This window comes from Crotalus tigris, unplaced genomic scaffold, assembly GCF_016545835.1.
Source record: "Crotalus tigris isolate CLP2741 ecotype Arizona unplaced genomic scaffold, ASM1654583v1 scf7180000019649.48550810456:505611, whole genome shotgun sequence".
In the NCBI taxonomy this organism is placed as follows: domain Eukaryota; kingdom Metazoa; phylum Chordata; class Lepidosauria; order Squamata; family Viperidae; genus Crotalus; species Crotalus tigris.
In genome coordinates, this window is record NW_024097641.1 from 285,905 (window position 1) to 306,443 (window position 20,539).

General features: G+C 44.3%; 1 protein-coding gene and 1 long non-coding RNA gene across 5 annotated transcripts in view; one reads left to right on the forward strand and one right to left on the reverse strand.

The window, feature by feature from the left end:
• UBASH3B (ubiquitin associated and SH3 domain containing B) overlaps positions 1–20,539 on the forward strand; it is a 48,592-nt gene that overhangs the window by 24,036 nt on the left and 4,017 nt on the right. The window contains exons 2-13 of the mRNA XM_039364092.1: positions 10,401–10,454; positions 11,169–11,355; positions 11,448–11,646; positions 12,831–13,000; positions 13,656–13,864; positions 14,628–14,763; positions 14,884–15,004; positions 16,428–16,550; positions 18,009–18,101; positions 18,533–18,677; positions 19,160–19,266; positions 20,156–20,265. Coding sequence (XP_039220026.1) covers positions 10,401–10,454; positions 11,169–11,355; positions 11,448–11,646; positions 12,831–13,000; positions 13,656–13,864; positions 14,628–14,763; positions 14,884–15,004; positions 16,428–16,550; positions 18,009–18,101; positions 18,533–18,677; positions 19,160–19,266; positions 20,156–20,265 — 1,654 coding nt within the window. The remainder of the gene's footprint in view (positions 1–10,400; positions 10,455–11,168; positions 11,356–11,447; positions 11,647–12,830; positions 13,001–13,655; positions 13,865–14,627; positions 14,764–14,883; positions 15,005–16,427; positions 16,551–18,008; positions 18,102–18,532; positions 18,678–19,159; positions 19,267–20,155; positions 20,266–20,539) is intronic.
• LOC120317448 overlaps positions 1–20,539 on the reverse strand; it is a 58,811-nt gene that overhangs the window by 16,508 nt on the left and 21,764 nt on the right. For 2 of the 4 annotated variants that reach the window (XR_005559238.1, XR_005559236.1), the window contains one exon: positions 20,156–20,277. The exons of the other annotated variants lie outside the window; for them this stretch is intronic. This is a non-coding gene — a long non-coding RNA (uncharacterized LOC120317448). Of the gene's footprint in view, positions 1–20,155; positions 20,278–20,539 lie in introns of those variants that run through there. 4 annotated transcript variants of the gene reach the window in all.

The following is a 20,539-nucleotide window of genomic DNA, read 5'->3' on the forward strand; positions in this document are numbered from 1 at the left end:
TAAAGTGGACCTTTGACTGATCCATCCTCGGGACTCTTCTGATGTCCTTACTTTCATTTTTGCCTGGCTGAATTCATGAACAAGGAGATAATCCATGATGCTGAAGTCAACCCTTGAGAAGATACCTTTAAAAAAAAAAAAAGCTTATCTTTCTCCAAAAACGAGTAGCAGTTCTAACTGGAAGTCAGATTTTAAAGTTCATCCTTGAGAATATGGCAGTGCTGAATGGAACATACTAAGATAGACGTCCACCAGGCTACAACCGTCAGTTAGACCATTTTGAGAGCAATTAGCTGAGGTTAACATCTCAAATGCTTCCCTTTTAGCATCTGTGTGCCCTAAACAGATTTAATATGGTCTAAAGAGTAGATGGGATTGTTGCTGAGATGCTTGTTAATCTTGTTAAAGCAGTGTTTCTCAATCTTGACAATTTTAAGGCATGTGGACTTCAACTCCCAGAATTCCACAGCCAGCAATGCTGGCTGTGGAATTCTGGGAGTTGAAGTCCACATGCCTTAAAATTGTCAAGGTTGAGAAACACTGTGTTAAAGTGACAAGGTGGAGTGTCTCCTGAATGGGGATCTTGTTTTTTTTTTCCTCCTCCCATTCCTTTGCTTCATGCCAAATTTAAGACAGAATCCAAAATTTATAGCAACTCCGTTGGGTTCTTGATGTTCTCTGAGTTTGATTGTTTTCTTGCAGATGGCTCATTACCCGGCTAGTTATAGTTAACATCATCAGTCTTTTCCTTACATTTCTCTTATGCATTTTATGTAGCTAAGGATTGAGTTTGTGCAAAAATCCATGCCTCACAACTGTCCCATCACTGGTGTTGCTATGAATTGTGAATAGGTTGGTATTCCTGCTTTAGTTCCATGGTCACCTAACTCAGCATGCGGTTGGGAAGACCTGCATGAAAAATAAGGCTGCCCAATCCAAAATGTTTTGTTTTATTTTTCAAAGTTGCTCCTGGTCTTTTAATCTGAAGTCTGTTAATCTGCGTTCTGTGCTGTGACAGCAGTTTAATCTGCATTCTGCAAATTGTTACTCAATCTGCCAGATCGTTGGTTTGTTTTTTTCCCTGGCTTGTCACATTTCCCTTTCTTTTGCTTTTTAAGAAAAAGTACGAACAGACTTGTTTTTTTTTTTTAAGCCATAAAATGCCAATCTGAAGGAAATTGGCTAGGCTCCTGGGCTCATGTCACAAGTAAACAGATTCCTTAAAAACAGAATTCATAGAAATGTGAAGACAGGCTGTGAAGACATGATTGTGGTTTTGTGAAACTTCCAGAAATGGAGCTATGCCCAAGTTCTACATTTCTCCACCAGCCTCTCCCCATGGTTCAGAAGAAGCTCAGAATGAGATCCCGGTTTGATACTAGTCTTATCACGACATAGTCCCCCCCCCCCTTGTTCTAAAGCAGGGGTGCTCAACCTTGGCAACTTTAAGACTTGTGGACTTCAACTCCCAGAATTCCTCAGCCAGCATTTTCTTGGCAACTGGCTTACATTTATAGCGTTTGCAGTCTCCTGCAGTCAAATGACCCTGATTTACAAAAAACAAATTATTATCAGAAACTGGTGTTTATTTCTGGTTTCTAGCAAAGAAAATTCATTGAGTACAATGGATTATCTTAACGAACACTACGTTTAACGACCCCCACACTTGCTAAACTGTTACAAAAACAAAGTTGTAAAACAGGGTGCAGTCATAGGTTGACCTGCTTAAGACTGGACAAACTGGACAAACAAACCCCAGTTGGCCACAGTGAGTTGACTGTGGCAAATTGTCCCCTTCTGCAACTTATGAACGTAATTCTGGGCTCAGTTACAGTCATAGGTTGAGCATTGTCTGTAGTTATTTCAAACGGCAGATGTTAAATATGGATTTGTGGAGAAATGAATTGTGTGCATCACATGACTTGCCTTGTGCCCCCACCCACCCCCAGATAGCATGTTGCCTTGAAATGTGGCTGAAGACCTCCAACAGGTTTCTTGCTAACGTTGGCATGAGTTTGCTTGGCCATCATATCAACGTCAACCCATGACTCCTTTGCTGCAAGCAGCCAAATTAGACTGGCATTTCTGGAACATTGCTCTGCTGGTCAAATGAATGGAGTTTTTTTTAGCCTTCCGTGATCTGGAGTACCCCAGAAAAGTCAGACTACTATTCCCATAGTCTCTGTTTTGGTGCTTTGGAACTGTTGGAAGACTAAAGTCAAAGAAAGTCAAAAAAGCTAAACAGGCATTTGGAGGAAAATCAGCACAAGAGTCTTAAAATAGCCGAAAGCTTCCTGAACGAATGGGAAGAAAGCCTGTTCTTAATTTGGGACTGTGATGTACAATCGTCTTCCTTCCTTGTTTCTTGGAACTGGATACTTCCTCAAGACGCCCAACGCTTCCTTTTTTTCTCTCTCTTCTTACCCGCCTTCATCTTTTCATTAACGTTTATGAGGGAGGATCTGAAACGGCACCTGTCTGGGTATATTTTTATAAATATTCCCCGGTAACTGGCATATACATTTGCTAAACTGGTTAAAAATAGTCTCAACAACAGGTTGATAGACAGCCTTGGAAGCCAATCTGTTGGGTGCAAACGCTGCACCTTCGGCCCAAGTAATGAATTCTGCAAATCTCCAGGGTGGTTTTGTTCTTCTGTCTAACCCCATACTGAATTTCCTATATACAGCTAGTCCTCGGCTTACGACCACAATTGAATTTATATTGCTACATGATACATTTGTTAAGTGAGTTTTGTCCCTTTGTGTGACTTTTCCTGCCGCAGTTGTTCAGGGAATCCCTGCAGTTGTGAAGAGAGTAACATGGTTGTATTTCCCCCATTGACTTTGATTGCCAGAAGGCCGCCAAAGGGGATCACGTGACCCCCGGGGACACAGCGAACGTCGTATATATGAGACAGGTGAGGCATCCCAGTGTAAATCACGTGAGCGTGGGGATGCCACAAAGGGTCGTAAGTGTGAAAAATGGTCTTAAGTCCCCGTTTTCAGTGCCGTTGTAACTTTGGACGGTCACTAAACGTACGATTGTAAGTTGAGGGCTCTCTGTACAGGTGGTCCTCGGCTTACAACCATTCTTTTAATGACTGCTCAGAGTTACAACGGCACTGGGGGAAAAATGGTTGATGACCGGTTTGTCCGCTTACAACCGCCACAGTCACGTGATGAAAACTGAGATGCTTGGCAACTGGTTCATATTTATGACGGTCACGCCGTCCTGGGATCCTGCAATCGCTGTTTGTCATTTTTTCCCAGCTGGTTTCTAACATGCAACTTCAATGGGGGAAACCCGATTCACACAACAACAGCAGTGATTCCCTTAACAACAATGGCAAAAAAGGACGTAAAATGGGACACAACTCACTGAACAAGTCCCTTGCCGAGCAATGGAACTATTGGGCTCCATTCTGACTGTTATGTCCAGAACTACCTGTAATTCCATGTCAATCTGGTGGCTGGTGGGGGGGGCGTGTCCCTTTCACAGGGGGAGGAAAGATGTCCTATCTCCTCTTGATCTTGCAGAAGAAATTTATTTCACTCAAATCAACACGACAAGCATTTCCTTTCCTAAGGCTGCGACTCCAGATGGTTTCTCTTGAAGCTCATTTGAAGCTCTCCAACTCATCTGCCTCTCATTGGCCCCCCCTCCCCTCCTTGTTGCCATGTTTCTGGTTTATTGAGGGGGGGGGAGAGGAAGGAGGTCCCCTACATTCCGCTCTGCTTTCATGTCCTCAGAAAAAAAATGCCGGCTGGGGGGACGGTGATAAATGGAGGCTTTCATTGTGCAGAGCTACTCTCAGGATCTTGGATGTTGTGGTGTTGCCGCCTTGCAATCCGGGCAAAGAAGGACATGGAAGCCACGTGGACTGTAACACTTTGCATTTTGCAATGGGGGGGGGCGCGGGGGAAGAGAGGGCAGGACTTCGACATAGCATCAAAATCACGTGAAGTATTGGCCCAACAAACAACCACGGCGGCAGGCACAACCACTGAGTCCACCTCTCCACCTGCGGTCACCACACCCAAAGGTAATGACATAGGGGACATCTGGGCAGATGGACGGCTAGAGGCCCTATTAACCAAAGTGGTGGACCGAGCCCTAGCACAGCGCTCCGCCCACCACGACCAGGGGCCCTCCACCTCAGCCATACCACACTCGGAACTCCCCTCAGAGTCCTCAGGCATTCAGGAACCCGTCTCCCCGGCCCAGTCCTCCATGAGTGGTTATTCTTCACCACAAGAGGAGGATCAAGCTGGGATCTCTATGTCAGAGGATGAGGAACTTCCCCCTGAGCCCATAAAGCCTCAGTAAGGCCACATCTGGAATACCGCATCCAGTTTTGGTCACCACATTACAAAAAAGATGTGGAGACTTTGGAGGGGAAAAGGGCAGAGAAGAGCAACTTAAGATAATTAAAGGCCTGTAGACTAAAACATATGAAGAATGGTTGCAGGATTTGGGAATGGCCAGTCTAGAGAAAAGAAGGACTAGGGGGAACATGATAGCATTAATCCAATATTTGAGAGGAGGAGGGGGTCAGTTTATTTTGCAAAGCACCCAAAGGCAAGAGACGAAACAATGGGTGGAAACTGATCAAGGAGAGAAGCAACCTGGAATTAAGGAGAAACGTCCTAACGGTGAGGACAATTAACCAGTGGGACAGCTTGCCTTCAGAAACTGTGGATGCTCCATCACTGGAGGTTTTTTTTAAAGAAGAGATTGGACAACCACTTGTTTGAAATGATATAGAGTCTCCTGCCTGAGCAGAAGGTTGAACTAGAAGACCTCCAAGGCTCCTTCCCGCTCTGATGCTGATTCTGATTCCCTGGCTGTGCTAATGGATTGCACATTTCCAGGCCCCCTTGAAGTCTGCAGCCTCTCAGCTCTGCTCCGAGCCAAACTTCTGGTGATCTTCACCCTTAGAACATCCCCTTTTCCTTCTCTAGACCACAAGCATTGGCCACAGCAAAGCCCTTTCGAAAGCAGGAACTAACCACAGACATTTTCCACTGATCCTGCCAATGTTTCTCCACTCCATGCTGCTTTTCTTCTTCTGAGACCACCATGTGGTTCTTTTTTTCCTCTCTCTTTTTTCCATCCGTTGGTTTCATTTCAAAGAGGCCATAAGGGAGCAGATGGCCAGGAGATTCCAGCTCTTTCCTGGTAGACTTGTTCCAGTTCTTCAGCCCATCAGAGGTCATGCCACTCAGCCTCCCTTATATTCTGCACCTTTCTTCTTGTTTCTCCTCCTCTCTTCGTCATCACCTTATTCCATGTCCAGCTGATACTTTGTCAGCCACAACCAGAGAGCGTGCAAACTCACAACTCAACCCAATGTCGCAAGATTTGTTTTTCTCGCCAGGTACTTGTATACATCTGAACTAGACTAGGTTGTTTCTCTGTGTTGTATGTGGGTGTATGTAATTTTTTTTTGGTCATACTTATGTTGAGACTCTAGAAAGAGTACAGAGAAGAGCAACAAAGATGATCAGGGGACTGGAGGCTAAAACATACAAGGAACGGTTGCTGGAATTGGGTATGTCTAGTTTAATGGAGAGAAGGACGAGGGGGGACATGATAGCAGTATTCCAATATCTCAGGGGCTGCCATAAAGAAGAGGGAATCAAGCTATTTTCCAAAGCACCTGAAGGCAGGACAAGAAGCAACGGGTGGAAACTAATCAAGGAGAAAGGCAACCTAGAACTAAGGAGAAACTTCCTGACAGTGAGAATAATTAACCAGTGGAACAACCTGCCTCCAGAAGCGGTGAATGCTCCAACACTGGAAGTTTTTAAGAAGAAACTGGACAGCCATTTGTCCAAAATGGTATAGGGTTTCCTGCCTGAACAGAGGGTTGGACTTGATGACCTCCAAAGTCCCTTCCAACATCATCATCATCATCATCATCATCATCATCATTATTATTATTATTATTATTATTATTATTATTATTATTATTATTATTATGGATCATCACACAGTCAGCCAGATGTTCAGACTGGATTTGGCATTTTGTTGTTGTTGTTATTATTATTATTATTTAGTGTATATTGGAGGTGCTGACCCCTTGAGCTGTAAGCCACGAAATTTCATTTTAATGTGTGTCAATTAGTGTACTTTTAAAGCGACAATAAAGTTATCCTCAGTTCTATGGAGATGCTCAATCATTCGGGGTCATGGTTGTCCCAAAGCTTTTCAAAAAGCAACTGGAGTTCGTTTGTTTTATTTTTTTTCTTTGAAAACATTTTCTTCTCAGCCAAGAAGCTTCTTCAATTCTTCAGAACTGAAACTCTGAACTGAAGAAGCTTCTTGGATGAAAAGCAAAACGTTCTCAAAGAAAAAAAAAAAAGCCCAGTTGCCTTTTGGAAAGCACCTTTGGGACAATCCTACCCAACCATTTTCAACCCAGAACTTATCTCTGCTGGTAGTTATTTCCCTGGCCGATATTATGCTTTATTTTTTTTTTTGTTCTGCTTGTTTGTTTTGTTTTTCCTAAACCATTGAAAGGTCACGGATTTGGTTCTCTGCCACCCTTTCTCTTGAACAAACCCAAAGGGCGAGTCATGCCAACGGGAAGAGGAAACCAAGTCTTCCGAAGACTTTGTGTCAAAACGCTTTTGTTCATTTGCACTTCCTCTTCCCTCTTGGTCTCGTGACGTCCCTTCAGCTTCAAGGGTTCTGAAGATCTCTGCTTGTGCAATCCTTGATGTGCACATCACCCTCCAAGCTGTAGTTGTGCCAATTGTCGGTGTGTGACTGCATCTTACACAGAAGCTAAAAAGTCAGCGTGCCACGGCAGACGTAGTATGGCAAATGGGCACGTCCTTCTCCCAAAATGATTGTTTTATGAGAAAAACCAAGAAAAGACTTTTTTTTGAAAAATGGGCCATGAGATGATCTTTCTTCAGGAGAATTTTCAAACTCATGACTTTCTGCTGTGGGCTTCCAGCTTTCCTTTTTAGTGTCAAGCAAAGTGTAGAGTAGACCCAGTTGCAAGGCCACCAACCCAACATTGATGGAAGGGCACATCAATGAATTCTGCAGCTATCAACCACCTTATCTCAAATGTCAGAGAAAACATCTTTCCAAAACACATGTTCTAATGCAGAGGTCCCCAACCCTTTGGACAACAGGGACCCGTTCCATGGAGAAAGTTTTTTCCATGGACTGGTTTTGTGTGCTGCTTGCATCCCATGGATGGAAATTTGCTTATTTGTGCGGACCGGTTGCTGGTATGCCGTGGCCTGGTACCAATCCCCGAACCAGGGGTTGGGGACCCCTGTTCTAATGAACAAAGAACCATTCTGGTCAAAAGATTGCTTCAAATATTCAGAGACGATATTGAGTCTGAACCATCTTACAGGTAGTCCTGACGTACAACAGGACTTAGTAACTGTTCAAAATTACAACGGCATTGAAAAAAGTGAATTAGGATGGTTTTTCACACTTAGGACCATTACAGCAGCCTCACAATCAGGTGATCAAAATTCAACCGCTTAGCAATTGACTCCTATTTATGACGGTCGCAGTGTCCCAGGCTCCTGTGATCCCCTTTTTGTGTCCATCTGACACACCAAGTCAAAGGGGAAGCAGATTCACTTAACAACCGTGTTACTAATTTAAAACAACTGTGACAAGAAAGGTGATAAAATGCCAAAACTCCCTTAACAAATGTTTCACTTAGCAACAGAAATTTGGAGCTCAATTATCGTCGTAAATCGAGGACTGCCTGTATGACGAATGTCAGAGAAAAGAGCTTTCCAAAACACATGTTCTAATGGATGAAGAACCATTCTGGTCAAAATGTCTGCCAAATATTCAGAGAAGATGCTGAATCTGGAAGAACCTTTTGATGAAAGAATGCTTCATATCCCATCGTGGTCACTTCATTTCAAGTAAATGGAAGACCACCATTATGCCACAGATAGGCTGACACGCTTCTCGAATGGGCATCTTTAATGGAATCTAGTGGGAAGCTGGGTTTTTTCCGATTGAAAAACGTCCGTAACAAGAAGAAGTAGAAGTCCACCTATAAGGAAATGGCCGAGGGTCTTCAGGTCAGCTTGCTTCAGATGATGTTGGCTTGGATTTCCCAAACACAGCTTGTAGATGGCTAAGCGATGTGGATATTGGAAAGTTTCATGTCAAACAATATGGGAAATCTGGGTCAATTCCAGGGATGGGATTCAGTCAATTTGCACCACTTCGGCAGAACCGGTAGCTAATTGTTTGTTGCCCAGGTCCAGAATGGACTTCTGGAAGCGGCATCCACACAGAGAACCAGTTGTTCCCATATTTGAATCCCACCACTGGTCAGTTCCACTGCTCGTAAGGGGTACCATTATATGCCAAATTGTCTTGCCTACGTCACCCCCTATTTTTCAGTGGAGTGAGTCAGCAATTTGAGGAGTGGACAAGAGGCCCACTCTGAATAGTTCTGAGTTTGCTGAGCTGGGAAATGAAAGAGGGAGGGTCTTGCAATCTGCCTGATTTCCTGACAGTTAGAACAACTAAACGACTTGCCTCCAGAAATTGTGGGTGCTCTTATCACTGGAGGTTTTTAAAAAGAGATTGGACATTTATCTGAATTAGTATACTTGAGCAGGGGGTTGGACTAGAAGACCCCCAAAGTCCCTTCCAGCCCTGTTATTCTGTTATTCTGTTAACCCATTCTCCACCTCTGACTCCATCTCTATCTCCATGGCTTTGAGTGAAGACTTTTCTCTGCTAAATCCAAGCCAGGAAGATCTTTAGCAGACATGAATCTTTAATGCAAAGGCTGCTCAGAGCCACTGACGAAAAGTCACATGGTAGCATAGAATATGCGTCAGGGTGCTTTACTATGAAACAGGAAATGTGGGAAGAGGAGGAGACAAACCGGGAGGATGGAAACCTTGGTGGAAACAAGGATGGGTAGTGGGTCTCCCACTCCTTCTTGGCATTGTAGGAGGGGAGTTATATTTATTTTATATTCCATACTCTTTAACTGCCCATCTCCGTTGGGGAGGGGCTCCAGGTGGTATACAATTTAATCAATAAAATTAAACATCAACATTTTTTGGATTAAAAATGAGGGGTCCTTGGTGTTTTTTGAGTTTAATTGTTGATTGATCGTTTTTTGGGTTGTTTTTTTGCAGGGGTTTCCTTACCCAACTAGGTAACACCTTCAGTTTTTCTTAGAACTTCAAAGAGTTCTTCTAAACCACTGAACTGATCATGCTATCTGGTTGGGTCATGAAACGTCTGCAAGAAAACAACCAAGCTCAAAGAGCACCAAGGACCCCCACCGTTCAGCCCTGAGCTACAAAGATTCCCTTCTGTCTGAAGGAAATCTATTGAACCCACACTGCACGCTCATGCTCTCCCAAACAAAAAAAGGTAAAAGACACAAGGTCTTCCATTGTTTATTTAAGGACCAAATGGTATGATTTTTCATTCTTTGAAAATAGGGGGGGGGGAATCCCATCTCCATGGAGACTCTGATGTCTCATCTCTCTCTGGTGATCCTCCCTCCCTTAGCAAAGAGGAATTATTTCAAGGAAAGACGGACAGACGGTTCAAAGGAAAACCCTCTACTTTTCCGGGATAAAAGCATCCACTTGGATTCAGGTGGACAATCCAATATTTTTTTGCAAGGAAGAAGGGCAGTACAGAAGAACGTCTGTAGTAGCAAACTTTTCCTTAGCTTTTCCCCCCTTTTTTTAAAAAAAATAAAACTTAAAGAGAGAAGGATGTTGCAGGATCCAATCTCGGTCGGTCACCGGAACCAGAGATTTAGACTTTTGAACTTTCTGAGCTTTTGGACTCGTGCTGAAGCCCATCCTCAGGGAACGTCTCTCTCACCAGAACTACCGGTACTCTTTCACACATTCTGATGAGACAGAAGACTAAATCTCTGGTCTTATCCTGGGACACGTATGCAGGTCATCCTCAACTTAAAACAATTCGTTTATGGTGGTTCAAAGTTTCCGCGGCACCGGAAAAAAATGAGTTATGATCATTTTTCACCGATACCTCATTGCAGCCTTTATCAAAAATTCAGATACTGCCTCATATTTATGATGGTCGCACCGGTCCTGGAATTGTGTGATTTCCTTTTGCGACCTTCTGACAAGTGAAAAAGCCAGATCCATTTAACCAGCGTGTTACTCACTTAGCAGCTGCAGTGGTTTGCTTAACCACCGAGGTGAGAAAGGTCATAAAATGGGGCCAAACTCTCTTAACAAAAGTCTTGCTGAGCAACAGAAGCGTTGGGCTCAACTGCATCGGTACGTCAAGGACTATCTATATTTGCTGTCGTTCCTGACGTGTTTCTGGATCGCTATCTAGTGTCCTGATTGGGACCCACAACTCATGTCTCTCCCTCTTTGGTTTTCCTGCAGGCAGAAAGCATTGGCTTCGACCGGAGGACGAAGTGTGCAAGCAGCTTGCGACTGGTGGGTATGAATTCACATATTATGAAATCTCTAACATTGTCGCTTCGTGCGTAGGCAGACTGGCTCCTCTGACATTGATCTCCAACTACATCCAAAGCAATTATCTCTCTGGCATCTCACAAATTAAAAATAAGAGCAGGTTTTATAACAGCCCCAGGGCAGGAACACCATTTGCCCTCCAATTTGCATCTGCTTACTTGCATTAGATATTATTATATATTCTGCCTGAGCATCTCCTGGGCTCCATCTTTAGAGTCGAGGGAGCCACCCAAGAGCTTTTCTTGATTATAGGGGTATTAAAAAAACTAATATGTAAATAAAATATATGAGAAAAAAAGTTTTCCCAGAGCTGTGTTTTTCAAACTTGGCAACCTGACCAGCAGGAGACCAACTGGAACATTTTGAAAGATGTGAACTTCAGCTCCCAGAATTCCCTAGCTAACATTGCTGGCTGGAGCATTCTGGGAGTTGAAGTCCATCCATCTGAAAGTTGCCATGGTTGAGAAACTCTAGGTTTCTTCCATGACTCCCCCTTTCAGTCTAGCTGGCAGTTTCCCAACACCCCGAGTCTTGATGGGGGCAGATTCCAAATTATCATTAAAAAAAAAAAAGGCAGATAATGAAAAGGGCGTCGTCTCTTGCAGTCCTCGTATTTCTCCGGATTTGTTCCTTGGATCCAAAGGGCCATCTGTTCTCCTCGCTTCTTTCTTACAGGCTCTTTTCCCACGTCTGTGATCCATTCCTCGACGATCCTCTTCCTCGGGAATATGTCCTCTACCTGCGTCCCACCGGCCCCTTAGCGCGGAAGCTCACCGAATTCTGGCAGCAGTCAAAGCAGTTGTGTGGGAAGAACAAAGCCCACAACATTTTCCCCCATATTACGCTCTGCCAATTCTTCATGGTGAGTCTGGGCTGGAGCACCCAGATTTTCTTCCCAAATTTGCAAGGCACGTTTGAGGTCTGCATCTCACCTTCTCCTGGGATGTCTTGCAGAGTGAAGACAGCAAGGTGGACGCCCTCTGCGAAGCCTTGCAGGCCACAGTGACCCGGTGGAGGTGCAAGTTCCCTGCTCCTTTGCCTCTGGAACTCTATACCTCATCCAACTTCATCGGTCTCTTTGTTAAGGAGGACTGTGCAGAGATCCTGAAGAAATTTGCTGCAGACTTCGCAGCTGAAGCCACTGCTAAAGCTGGTGAGCATATAGCCGAGTGACAGAGTTGGAAGGGACCTTGGAGGTCTTCTAGTCCAACCCCCTGATCAGGCAGGAAACCCTAGACCAGTGGTTCTCAACCTTTCTAATGCCGTGACCCCATAATACAGTTCCCCATGTTGTGGTGACCCCCAACCACTTATACATCATCGGGTGCCAGGGGCGTGGCCAAAGAAAAGGGGAAAAAATGGCGGATAGCCTTGTTTGGCGACCCCCGTGAAATGGTCGTTCGACCTCAAATGGGGTCCCGACCCACAGGTTGAGAACCACTGCCCTAGACCATTTCAGACCAATGGTTGTCCAATCTCTTCTTAAAAACTTTCAGGGATGGAGCATCCACAACTTCTGGAGACAAGTCGTTCCACTGGTTAATTGTTCCCACCGTCAGGAAATTTTTCCTTAGTTCCAGGTTGCTTCTCTCCTTGATTAGTTTCCATCCGTTGCTTCTTGTCCTGCCTTCAGGTGCTCTGGAGAATAGGTTGATCCCCTTCTTCTTTGTGACAACCCCTGAGATATTGGAAGACTGCTATCATGTCACCCCTAGTCCTCCATAGTGTCTCATACAACTGAATCACAGATAGTCAGAATTTTTTATTGCTAATCAAGGCAGTGGTTGAGTTGCGCCTGATTTCACGACCTTTTCTGCTATGGCTGTTAAGTGAATCCCTGCAGTTGTTAAAATGAAGCACATCATCATTAAGTGAATTTGGCTTCCCCCACTGAGTTTGCTTGTCGGAAACCAGTGGGGAAGGTTGTAAGTGGTGATCACATGACCTTGGGACACTGCAGCCATCATAAATAAATGCCAGTTGCCAAGTACCCGAATATTAGGGGACACTGTGACAGTTATACGTGTGAGGACCTATCATAACTCACTTTTGTGCTATTGTAATTTGAATGGCCGCTAAAAATGGTAGTAAGTCAAGGGCCACCTGAACAATTCTGCATTCATGTATATTAGCTAGGTTGAGAAGGTAAATGGGGGAAAATCCATGATAGCATTGATTATTTCCAATGCCAATAATGCTACAAAAAAAAGATATTTTTATATTCACTTTCAGTCTAGTAACATCTGCTCATCCATAACGCAAAATGAAATGCTGGATCAGTTGGGCTACCTGCTGTTCTCAATGGCTTGCGGTTGACCACAATTTTCCTTCTTGTAGATGTGCATGTGGAACCTCACAAGAAGCAACTCCATGTAACCCTGGCTTACCACTTCCAAGCCAACCACTTGCCCACCCTTGAGAAGTTGGCTCAGAGCATTGATGTCAAACTGGGCTGTGACTGGGTAGCTGCCATCTTCTCCCGTGACATTAGATTTGCCAATCATGAGGTAAGTTGGACTTGAAGAAACTTCTTGTAAAACCAGGAAGATGCTCTGAAATCAGGGTTGACTCACTATGTCCATGTGCTTCCTTGGCAGTATTATAGAAGTGATTTGTCACAGTATTCTGGGATGGCTTCTTGACTTCTCAGTTGAGTCAACAGTCTTGACTTCCCAGTTTTGTCAATAGCCCTAGAATTCTGTGGTGGATCCTCAGAATTCAAATACGGCAAACGTAGTGAAGTAGAAATGAAAGATTATTTATTTGGGGGTGGGAATTCCAGGAGCTTTAGTCTTAGAGTTTTTCCCTGAGAATCCACGGTTAGGAAAAAGTAGAACAGAACATAGAATAATAAAATTAGAAGGGACCTGTAGATCTTCTGCTCCAACCTCCTGCTTGATCAGGAGACATTATACCATTTCAGACAAGCCTCCAATGATGGAGTGAAAGCCTCTAGTGATGGAGCACCCACAATTTCTGAAGGCAAGCCATTCCATTGGTTGATTGCTCTCACCATTAGGAAAGTTCTCCTTGGTTCTAGGTTGCTTCTCTCCTTGGTTAGTTTCCATCCATTCTTCACATCTTCTGAAGGATTGGAGAAAGGAGCCCGAAGCAAGAGATTTGCCCATCATTGCTCAATGTCTTCCTCTTTCTCTCTTCCAGACCCTGCAGGTCATCTACCCCTACACCCCACAGAACGATGATGAGCTTGAACTTGTGCCAGGAGACTTTATCTTTATGTCTCCTGTGGAACAAATCACAACTAGTGAAGGCTGGATCTATGGTACTTCTTTTGCCACTGGGTGCTCAGGATTGTTGCCGGAGAATTATATCACCAAAGCCGATGAATGTGGCACTTGGGTATACCATGGGTGAGTGGTTCCATGGTGTCTAGCATCTCGTGGGGAGAAACCCTCATCCTGGGCAGAAGGCTAATAAGAACTTTTCTTGTTGATGGGTCTGTGAAATACCAGGTTAGACACACATTGATAGACGCTCACGATGGACTTGTGAGTAGATGCATATTGATAGATCAAGATGAACTCTGGGTAGAAACATGTTGGTAAGAGATCAAGACGAAGTACTGATGGAGAAGATCCAATCTCTCTTGGGACGTTCAAAAGCCGCCTCTCTGTCTACATCTCATTTAATCACTGCAATTTGGAGCCAATGTTGAACATTGTCCAGTTCTCACCTTTGTGTTCTGCTCTTCCTCCCAAATGGCAAGCATTATGGAAGGGAACAGTAGAATCTCTTCCTTGCGAGACAGGCTGCACAAATGATTTGCTCCAGATTTTAATAATATCTTCATAAGAGAGCTGAGATTTTGAAACCAGGCGAATTACGGTCCTCAGTTGTAAACACCCATGCCCCTAAGGAGATGATATAGGCATACTGACCATAGTATACTTACGCTACCAAGCGATGACCCACAGCTTACCCTTGTCTGTTGCAAAAACCAACCCCTGTGTCTTCTTGCATCTTTGGAAAATGTTAGTTTTATTTTCTTTTTACCATAAGAATTGGTGGAGATCAGCTGGCACCAGGCTCAGGACCCTTTGGTAGAATTCTACACTTAAAAGAGTTGTATTTTCTACAAGTTAGCCATATTTTCATTTTCTGCACTGGGACTAGGTCATATTCGATTATGAACGCCGCTATTTCCTCGTCTGTCTTGATGTTCGCTGATGGGGTGATGGATCGGAGATTCCAGGAGGATCAAGGACCAGGAGAAACAGGGCCTCTCACCATTTTCTGTCAGAGTATGCAGGTAAGGAAAGCTCGCACTTGTGAGTCTCCCTTTACCTCTCTCCAATGTATGGTTTGACTCTCGGGAGAGGAGAAATCAAGCTAAGGTAGTTTTTAAATCCTACTTTCTTCTTGTGATCAGCCCTTAAGGATCGCCAACACACCTGGACTCCAGAAAAGATGCCTTTTTGTTTGTCGTCATGGAGAAAGAATGGACGTTGTGTTTGGAAAATATTGGCTCTCACAATGTTTTGATACCAAAGGTGAGTTTCTCTCTCCCTTCCACTCCATGATGAACCTGTTCGTTCCTCTGTGTTTTGTTGTTGTTAGTTGTGAAGTCGTGTCTGACCCATCGCGATCCCATGGACAACGCTCCTCCAGGCCTTCCTGTCCTCTACCATCTTCTGGAGTCCATTTAAGTTCACGCCTACTGCTTCAGGGACTCCATCCAGCCACCTCATTCTCTGTCGTCCCATTCTTCTCTTGCCCTCCATCTTTCCCAGCATCAGGCTCTTCTCCAGTGAGTCTTCCTTCTCACTAGGTGGCCAAAGTACCTGAGCTTCAACTTCAGGATCTGGCCTTCTAAAGAGCAGTCGGGGTTGATCTCTTCTAGGACTGACCAGTTTGAACGCCTTGCAGTCCAAGGGACTCGCAGGAGTCTTCTCCAGCACCAGAGTTCAAAGGCCTCCATTCTTTTGTGCTCAGCCTGTCTGATGGTCCAACTTTCACAGTACAGGTAGCTAATTTGGAGTTCATAATAGGGATTCACCCGAATTAGAAGAGGATGGGAAGTAGGCTGGAACAAAAGCATAAGACAAATGAGAAGAAAGAGAGTGTGTGTCCAAAGACTTTAAAGGGAGAATTTATAGTGATTTCTGAGATGCTGGAACTTCCTAGATAGATGGGCAGGCAGACAGACAGACAGATGCCCTGGGTCCTCTTGCAGACATTTCATTACCTAATTGGGTAACATCATCAGTGCTGGAAGGGGGTAGAGTTTATATACCATGGCTTACATTGTCAGTGTTGTTGAGATTTCTTGATGATTTGTTGATTAGATTGTTGTTTACTGTTAGCTTGTTTGTCTGAGATGGCAGTTCATTGATTGGGTTATTGTTTACTGCTTGATTATAAGATGGATGGGCGGGCGGGCGGGCAGGCAGGCAGATCTTATCTGAGCCTGGAAGTGGATTAGTACTGGGATAAGAGAACACCAAGAAATTCTAGGGCACTGGGCTAGATTGATAAATTTAAAAAACGGGCTAGAAGACGACGAAGCCGTCTAAATCATTCCCCTGAAAATTGCGTACCTGTCACCTTGAAAAACAATGGTACCAATCACAAAATTGCAAGCCATCCCTTTAACATAAAAGAGGTGGCAACGCCTAGTTGGCTAGGCGTTGCCAACCTTGGCTGATCTCAAAAGATCAGCAAGGTCAAACCAAATTGTATTTTGGAAAGAGAGGCCATCAGCTGCCCCAGCTTTGGACACTAGAAGTCAATCCCATCATCATCATCACCACCACCACTCCACCCCTCAGAACTCGACTGGGGCCAACCCCTTCTCTAATGTAGCCAAGAAAAGTTCACAGATGCTAACAGGAGTTGCGCTTGACTTTATCTTGACGTGAGGCGTGCATCCTTGACGAATCTCCTTTTCCGGCACTGTTCTGTGTCTCCTTACAGGAAGATACATCCGCACAAATCTGAATATGCCTCACAACTTGCCCCAACGGAGCGGTGGTTTTAGGGAGTATGAAAAGGATGCTCCCATCACGGTACTGGGATGCACGCAAGCCCGCCTTGTGGGTAAGTATGTCTGGGGAGGGAAGGGGCAAGTTGAAAACGTTTATCTTCGTCTTTGCAAGCTCTTTGTCTAAAGCAGGGGTCCCCAATCCCAGGGCCGTGGCCCATTCGGAACTGGGCCACACAAGTGGCAGGCTAGCATGCGTGCGCAGCTCCATTTGTGCGAGCGGTGGGGACTCGCGCAGGCCCGTGAAGCTCCACTTGTGCAAGTGTCTGCTGCTCATGCAAATGGAGCTGCGTGTGTAAGCACACACACCTGCTGCTCACACGGAACCATGGCCTCTCCCACTCCCTGCTGGCCCACAAAGCCAGAAAGGTTGAGGACTGCTGATCTAAAACCAGAGTGTCCAACCTTAGTAACTTTAAGACCTGTGGACTTCAAATCCCAGAATTCCTTAGTCAGCTGTGCTGGTTGGACACCCCTGATGTAAAGGCAAGGGCACGCACACCCTTGCACAGCCTCGTGACTTGTTCACTAATGCTTCTGTCGCTGTTGGCCTCTCCTTAACAAAGCCTCCATTTCCCACGCCTCCTCATGGCTGCCTTGCTTGCCACAAGCCCAGTTTGGCTCAGTGGTGGGATTCAGCCAGTTCGCACCAGTTCAGTAGAACCAGTAGCTAATTTTTTGTTGCCCAGGCCCAAAATGGACTTCTGGAAGCGGCATCCACACAGAGAGCCAGTAGTTCACATATTTGAATCCCACCACCGGTTTGGCTGCAGCTTCTCCAGTGACAACATTTGGGCCAATGATGCCAACTGTGTCACTCAGGTTAAACAATGTCACTGGCAGAGTGATATCCAACCTCTGCCCCCTCCCTCCCTTCCCCAAGAGTCCCTGAAAATGACTTCTGCAATTCCCTACTGCAAGTCTCACATTTTCCAGAGTGACAGTGTGATAGCCCGTCGCAACACAACTCTACATCTTGAGCTAAGCTTAAAAAGGAAACACACGTGGGATAGGAATATTATTTTTACAACACGACTGCCATCTAGAGGCTGAAGTTGGTTACTGCTTTGCAGGTCACAGTTTTCGTTGCATTTCTCCTCAAAATGCAAAATGGGGAACTGATCTGCCCAAATTTATAAAGACTCACAATAGCTCATGTGATCAAAGTCCAATTTGAAATGAGAAATGGCAATGAAGCAAAGATATTCTCTTTGGCCAAAACTCAATAGAAGCTAATTTCCAGTGTCTTGTCTATAAAATCAAATGAACTGCAACTAGAATACCTTACATCATCATCATCATCATCATCATTATTATTATTTATATAATAATAATAATATAGATATTAAACCATCTAATTAATAATATTGATTTTCCATTTTTCTTTTACCCATTTTCAAGGTCTTTTTAGGGTTGGAAAGTGACCCTTTTCCTCCCTTAAAAAAGCCAGTTTGGTCCTTGGTGCATTGCAGACACTGCTGTGTCCTTTATTTTGAACCCGTGTCTTCCCACAGGCGAGGCTCTTCTTGAAAGCAACACCGTCATCCACCACATCTATTGCTCCCCGTCGCTGCGCTGTGTGCAGACTGCACACCATATCCTGAAAGGTCAGTCGCTGGGTGGGTGGATTTTGAGTTCCCTGAGAGAAGCCCATGGCTGAGTCCAGCCTTGTGATGAAACTGAGAGCTAGTTCCTATATTTGTGTAAAATTCTGTGGCTCAAAGTTTTAACCCAGCCAGAATTGCGATTTATACGCACGTAACATGCAGTTGATAAGAACAGAGAGACAAGAGGCCAAATTTGTTCATCAAAAAGGAAAGAGAAACATTTGCAAATGGCATGCATTATTTTGAAGCATTGGCCTCAAATGAATTCTTTTATCTTCCTTCTTTTCTTTTTTCTTTCCTTCCTTCCTTCCCACCATACCTCTTCCTTCCTTCCTTCCTACCATCCCCTTCCTTCCTTCCTCCCTCCCTTTTTTCTTTCTTTCTCTTTCTTTCTTTCTTTTTCTTTTCTTTTCTTTCTTTCTTTCTTATAGGTTTGCAACAAGAAAATAACCTGAAGATTCGAGTCGAGCCAGGCTTGTTTGAATGGACCAAATGGGTGTCAGGCAATTCTCTGCCAGCCTGGATCCCTCCCATGGATTTAGCAGCAGCTAGTTTGAGTGTCGATACAACATACAGGTAGGAGCGACAGTTGCAGGAATTGGGTATGTCTAGTTTAATGAAAAGGAAGACTAATCAAGAAGCTAATCAAGAAGAGAGCCAACCTACACTTAGAAAGATTGACTAGTGGAATGGCTTGCCTCCAAAAGTTGTGGGTGCTCCAACACTGGAGGTGTTTAAGAATAGCCAATCATCTACCTGAAATGGTGTAGGGTCTCCTGCTTGAGCAGCGGGTTGGACTAGAAGACCTCCAAGGTCCCTTCCAACTCCATTATTCTGTTATTTGTTTGCATTTATTTATTTCAATTGATTCGTGCAGCCACCCAGCTGAAAACCCAATTCTGGGAGGCTAATGGCCTTTAAAATACTAGTGCAAAATAATAAGAAAAACAACAACCCAAAAGCAGAAAGGCACAAACAGAGAACGGTCACCAAACTTTTCCTTCTTACGACATTTGGATTTTTCAGTTTCTGTTCCTTTTTTTTTTTTACCTCCACAGACCTCATTTAGCTGTGAACAAATTAGGAATTTCTGAATCCTATGAAACCTACATCAGCAGAAGTTTCCAGGTCACCAAGGAGATCCTAAGTGAATGCAAAGCTAAAGGCAAGTATAATCCCATCCTCAAGAAGAGAAGTAACACCAGATTCAGAGATACAGGTAGTCTGCGACTTACAACAGTGCATTTAGTGACCGTTCAGAGTTAAAACGTTGGCTCTGAAAAAAGCGTTAGGACCATTTTTCACACTTATGACAGTTGCAGTGTCCGATAGTCACGCGATCTCCTTTTGCCACCTTCTGACATGCAAAAATCACTGGGGGAAGGCAGAATCGCTTAACAACCGTGATACTAGCTCAACAACTGCAGTGATTCAACTTAACAAATGTGGCGAGGAAAGTCGCAAAACGGGGCAAAACTCACTTAACAACATAAATCGCTTAGCAACATAAATTTGGGGGTCAATTGTGGTCGTAAGTCCAGAACTGCCTGTGGTGTGTAACACTGCCACCCAAGATAGTGCAGGACAGGATTGCAAAGCGAAGGCAGAAGAGAAAAACCATCGTCCTGCTTTACGACAAGAAGCTCATGAATGCTGTAAATAGACTTTCTCTCTTTTTTAAAAAAGTTACAAACTGCAAACCTCTCTATTCTGTTATGCACAAATTTAAGGAAAAAAAAATAAGAAGACCTGTCCTATGTAAAGAGAGAGACTCTTGGGGAAAGAGGGCAGAAGAATTTTACTATTCTAAGATTTAAACTCATTTTCTTTGGCCAAAAGAATTAATCCATCTCACGACTAGATCGCTGTTGTCTTCCCCGTGTCTTGAGCCTTACCCCCTACGTTGAGTTGAATTCAGTTGGGTCAGATTGTGCTGCATTGAGTTGGGTTGAGTTGGGTTGCATTGCATTATGTTGCATTGCATTAGAAAGAGAGCCAGGAAGCTAAATCCACACAATTCTGTTTTTCGTTTTTTGTTTTTGTTTTTACCGCAGGGAATAACATTTTGATAGTTGCACACGCGTCCTCCCTGGAGGCCTGTACTTGCCAGCTACAGGGACTGTCAGCGCAGAATTCAAAGGACTTTGTCCAGATGGTCCGGAAGGTGATTGATATGCTGTCAAGATAAAGCTTTTTAGATTTGGTTGTGTTTGTCCCCTGATGAAAATCTTCTTACGAATCCAAACGTGCTTTATTCAGTCAGGCGTGATCCCTAAGCTTATTGTCTGAGCGCTAGAATCACATGAGTAGGGAGGGTTGCTTGAAAGGGATTGTCTCGTACCTCATTTGGGTAACTAGCTGACGGTGCCCATAAAATTGTACATAAAGAGTAGTGGCCAAAATTGTGGAAACCTTTTGGGAAAAGTGTACAGTAGAAA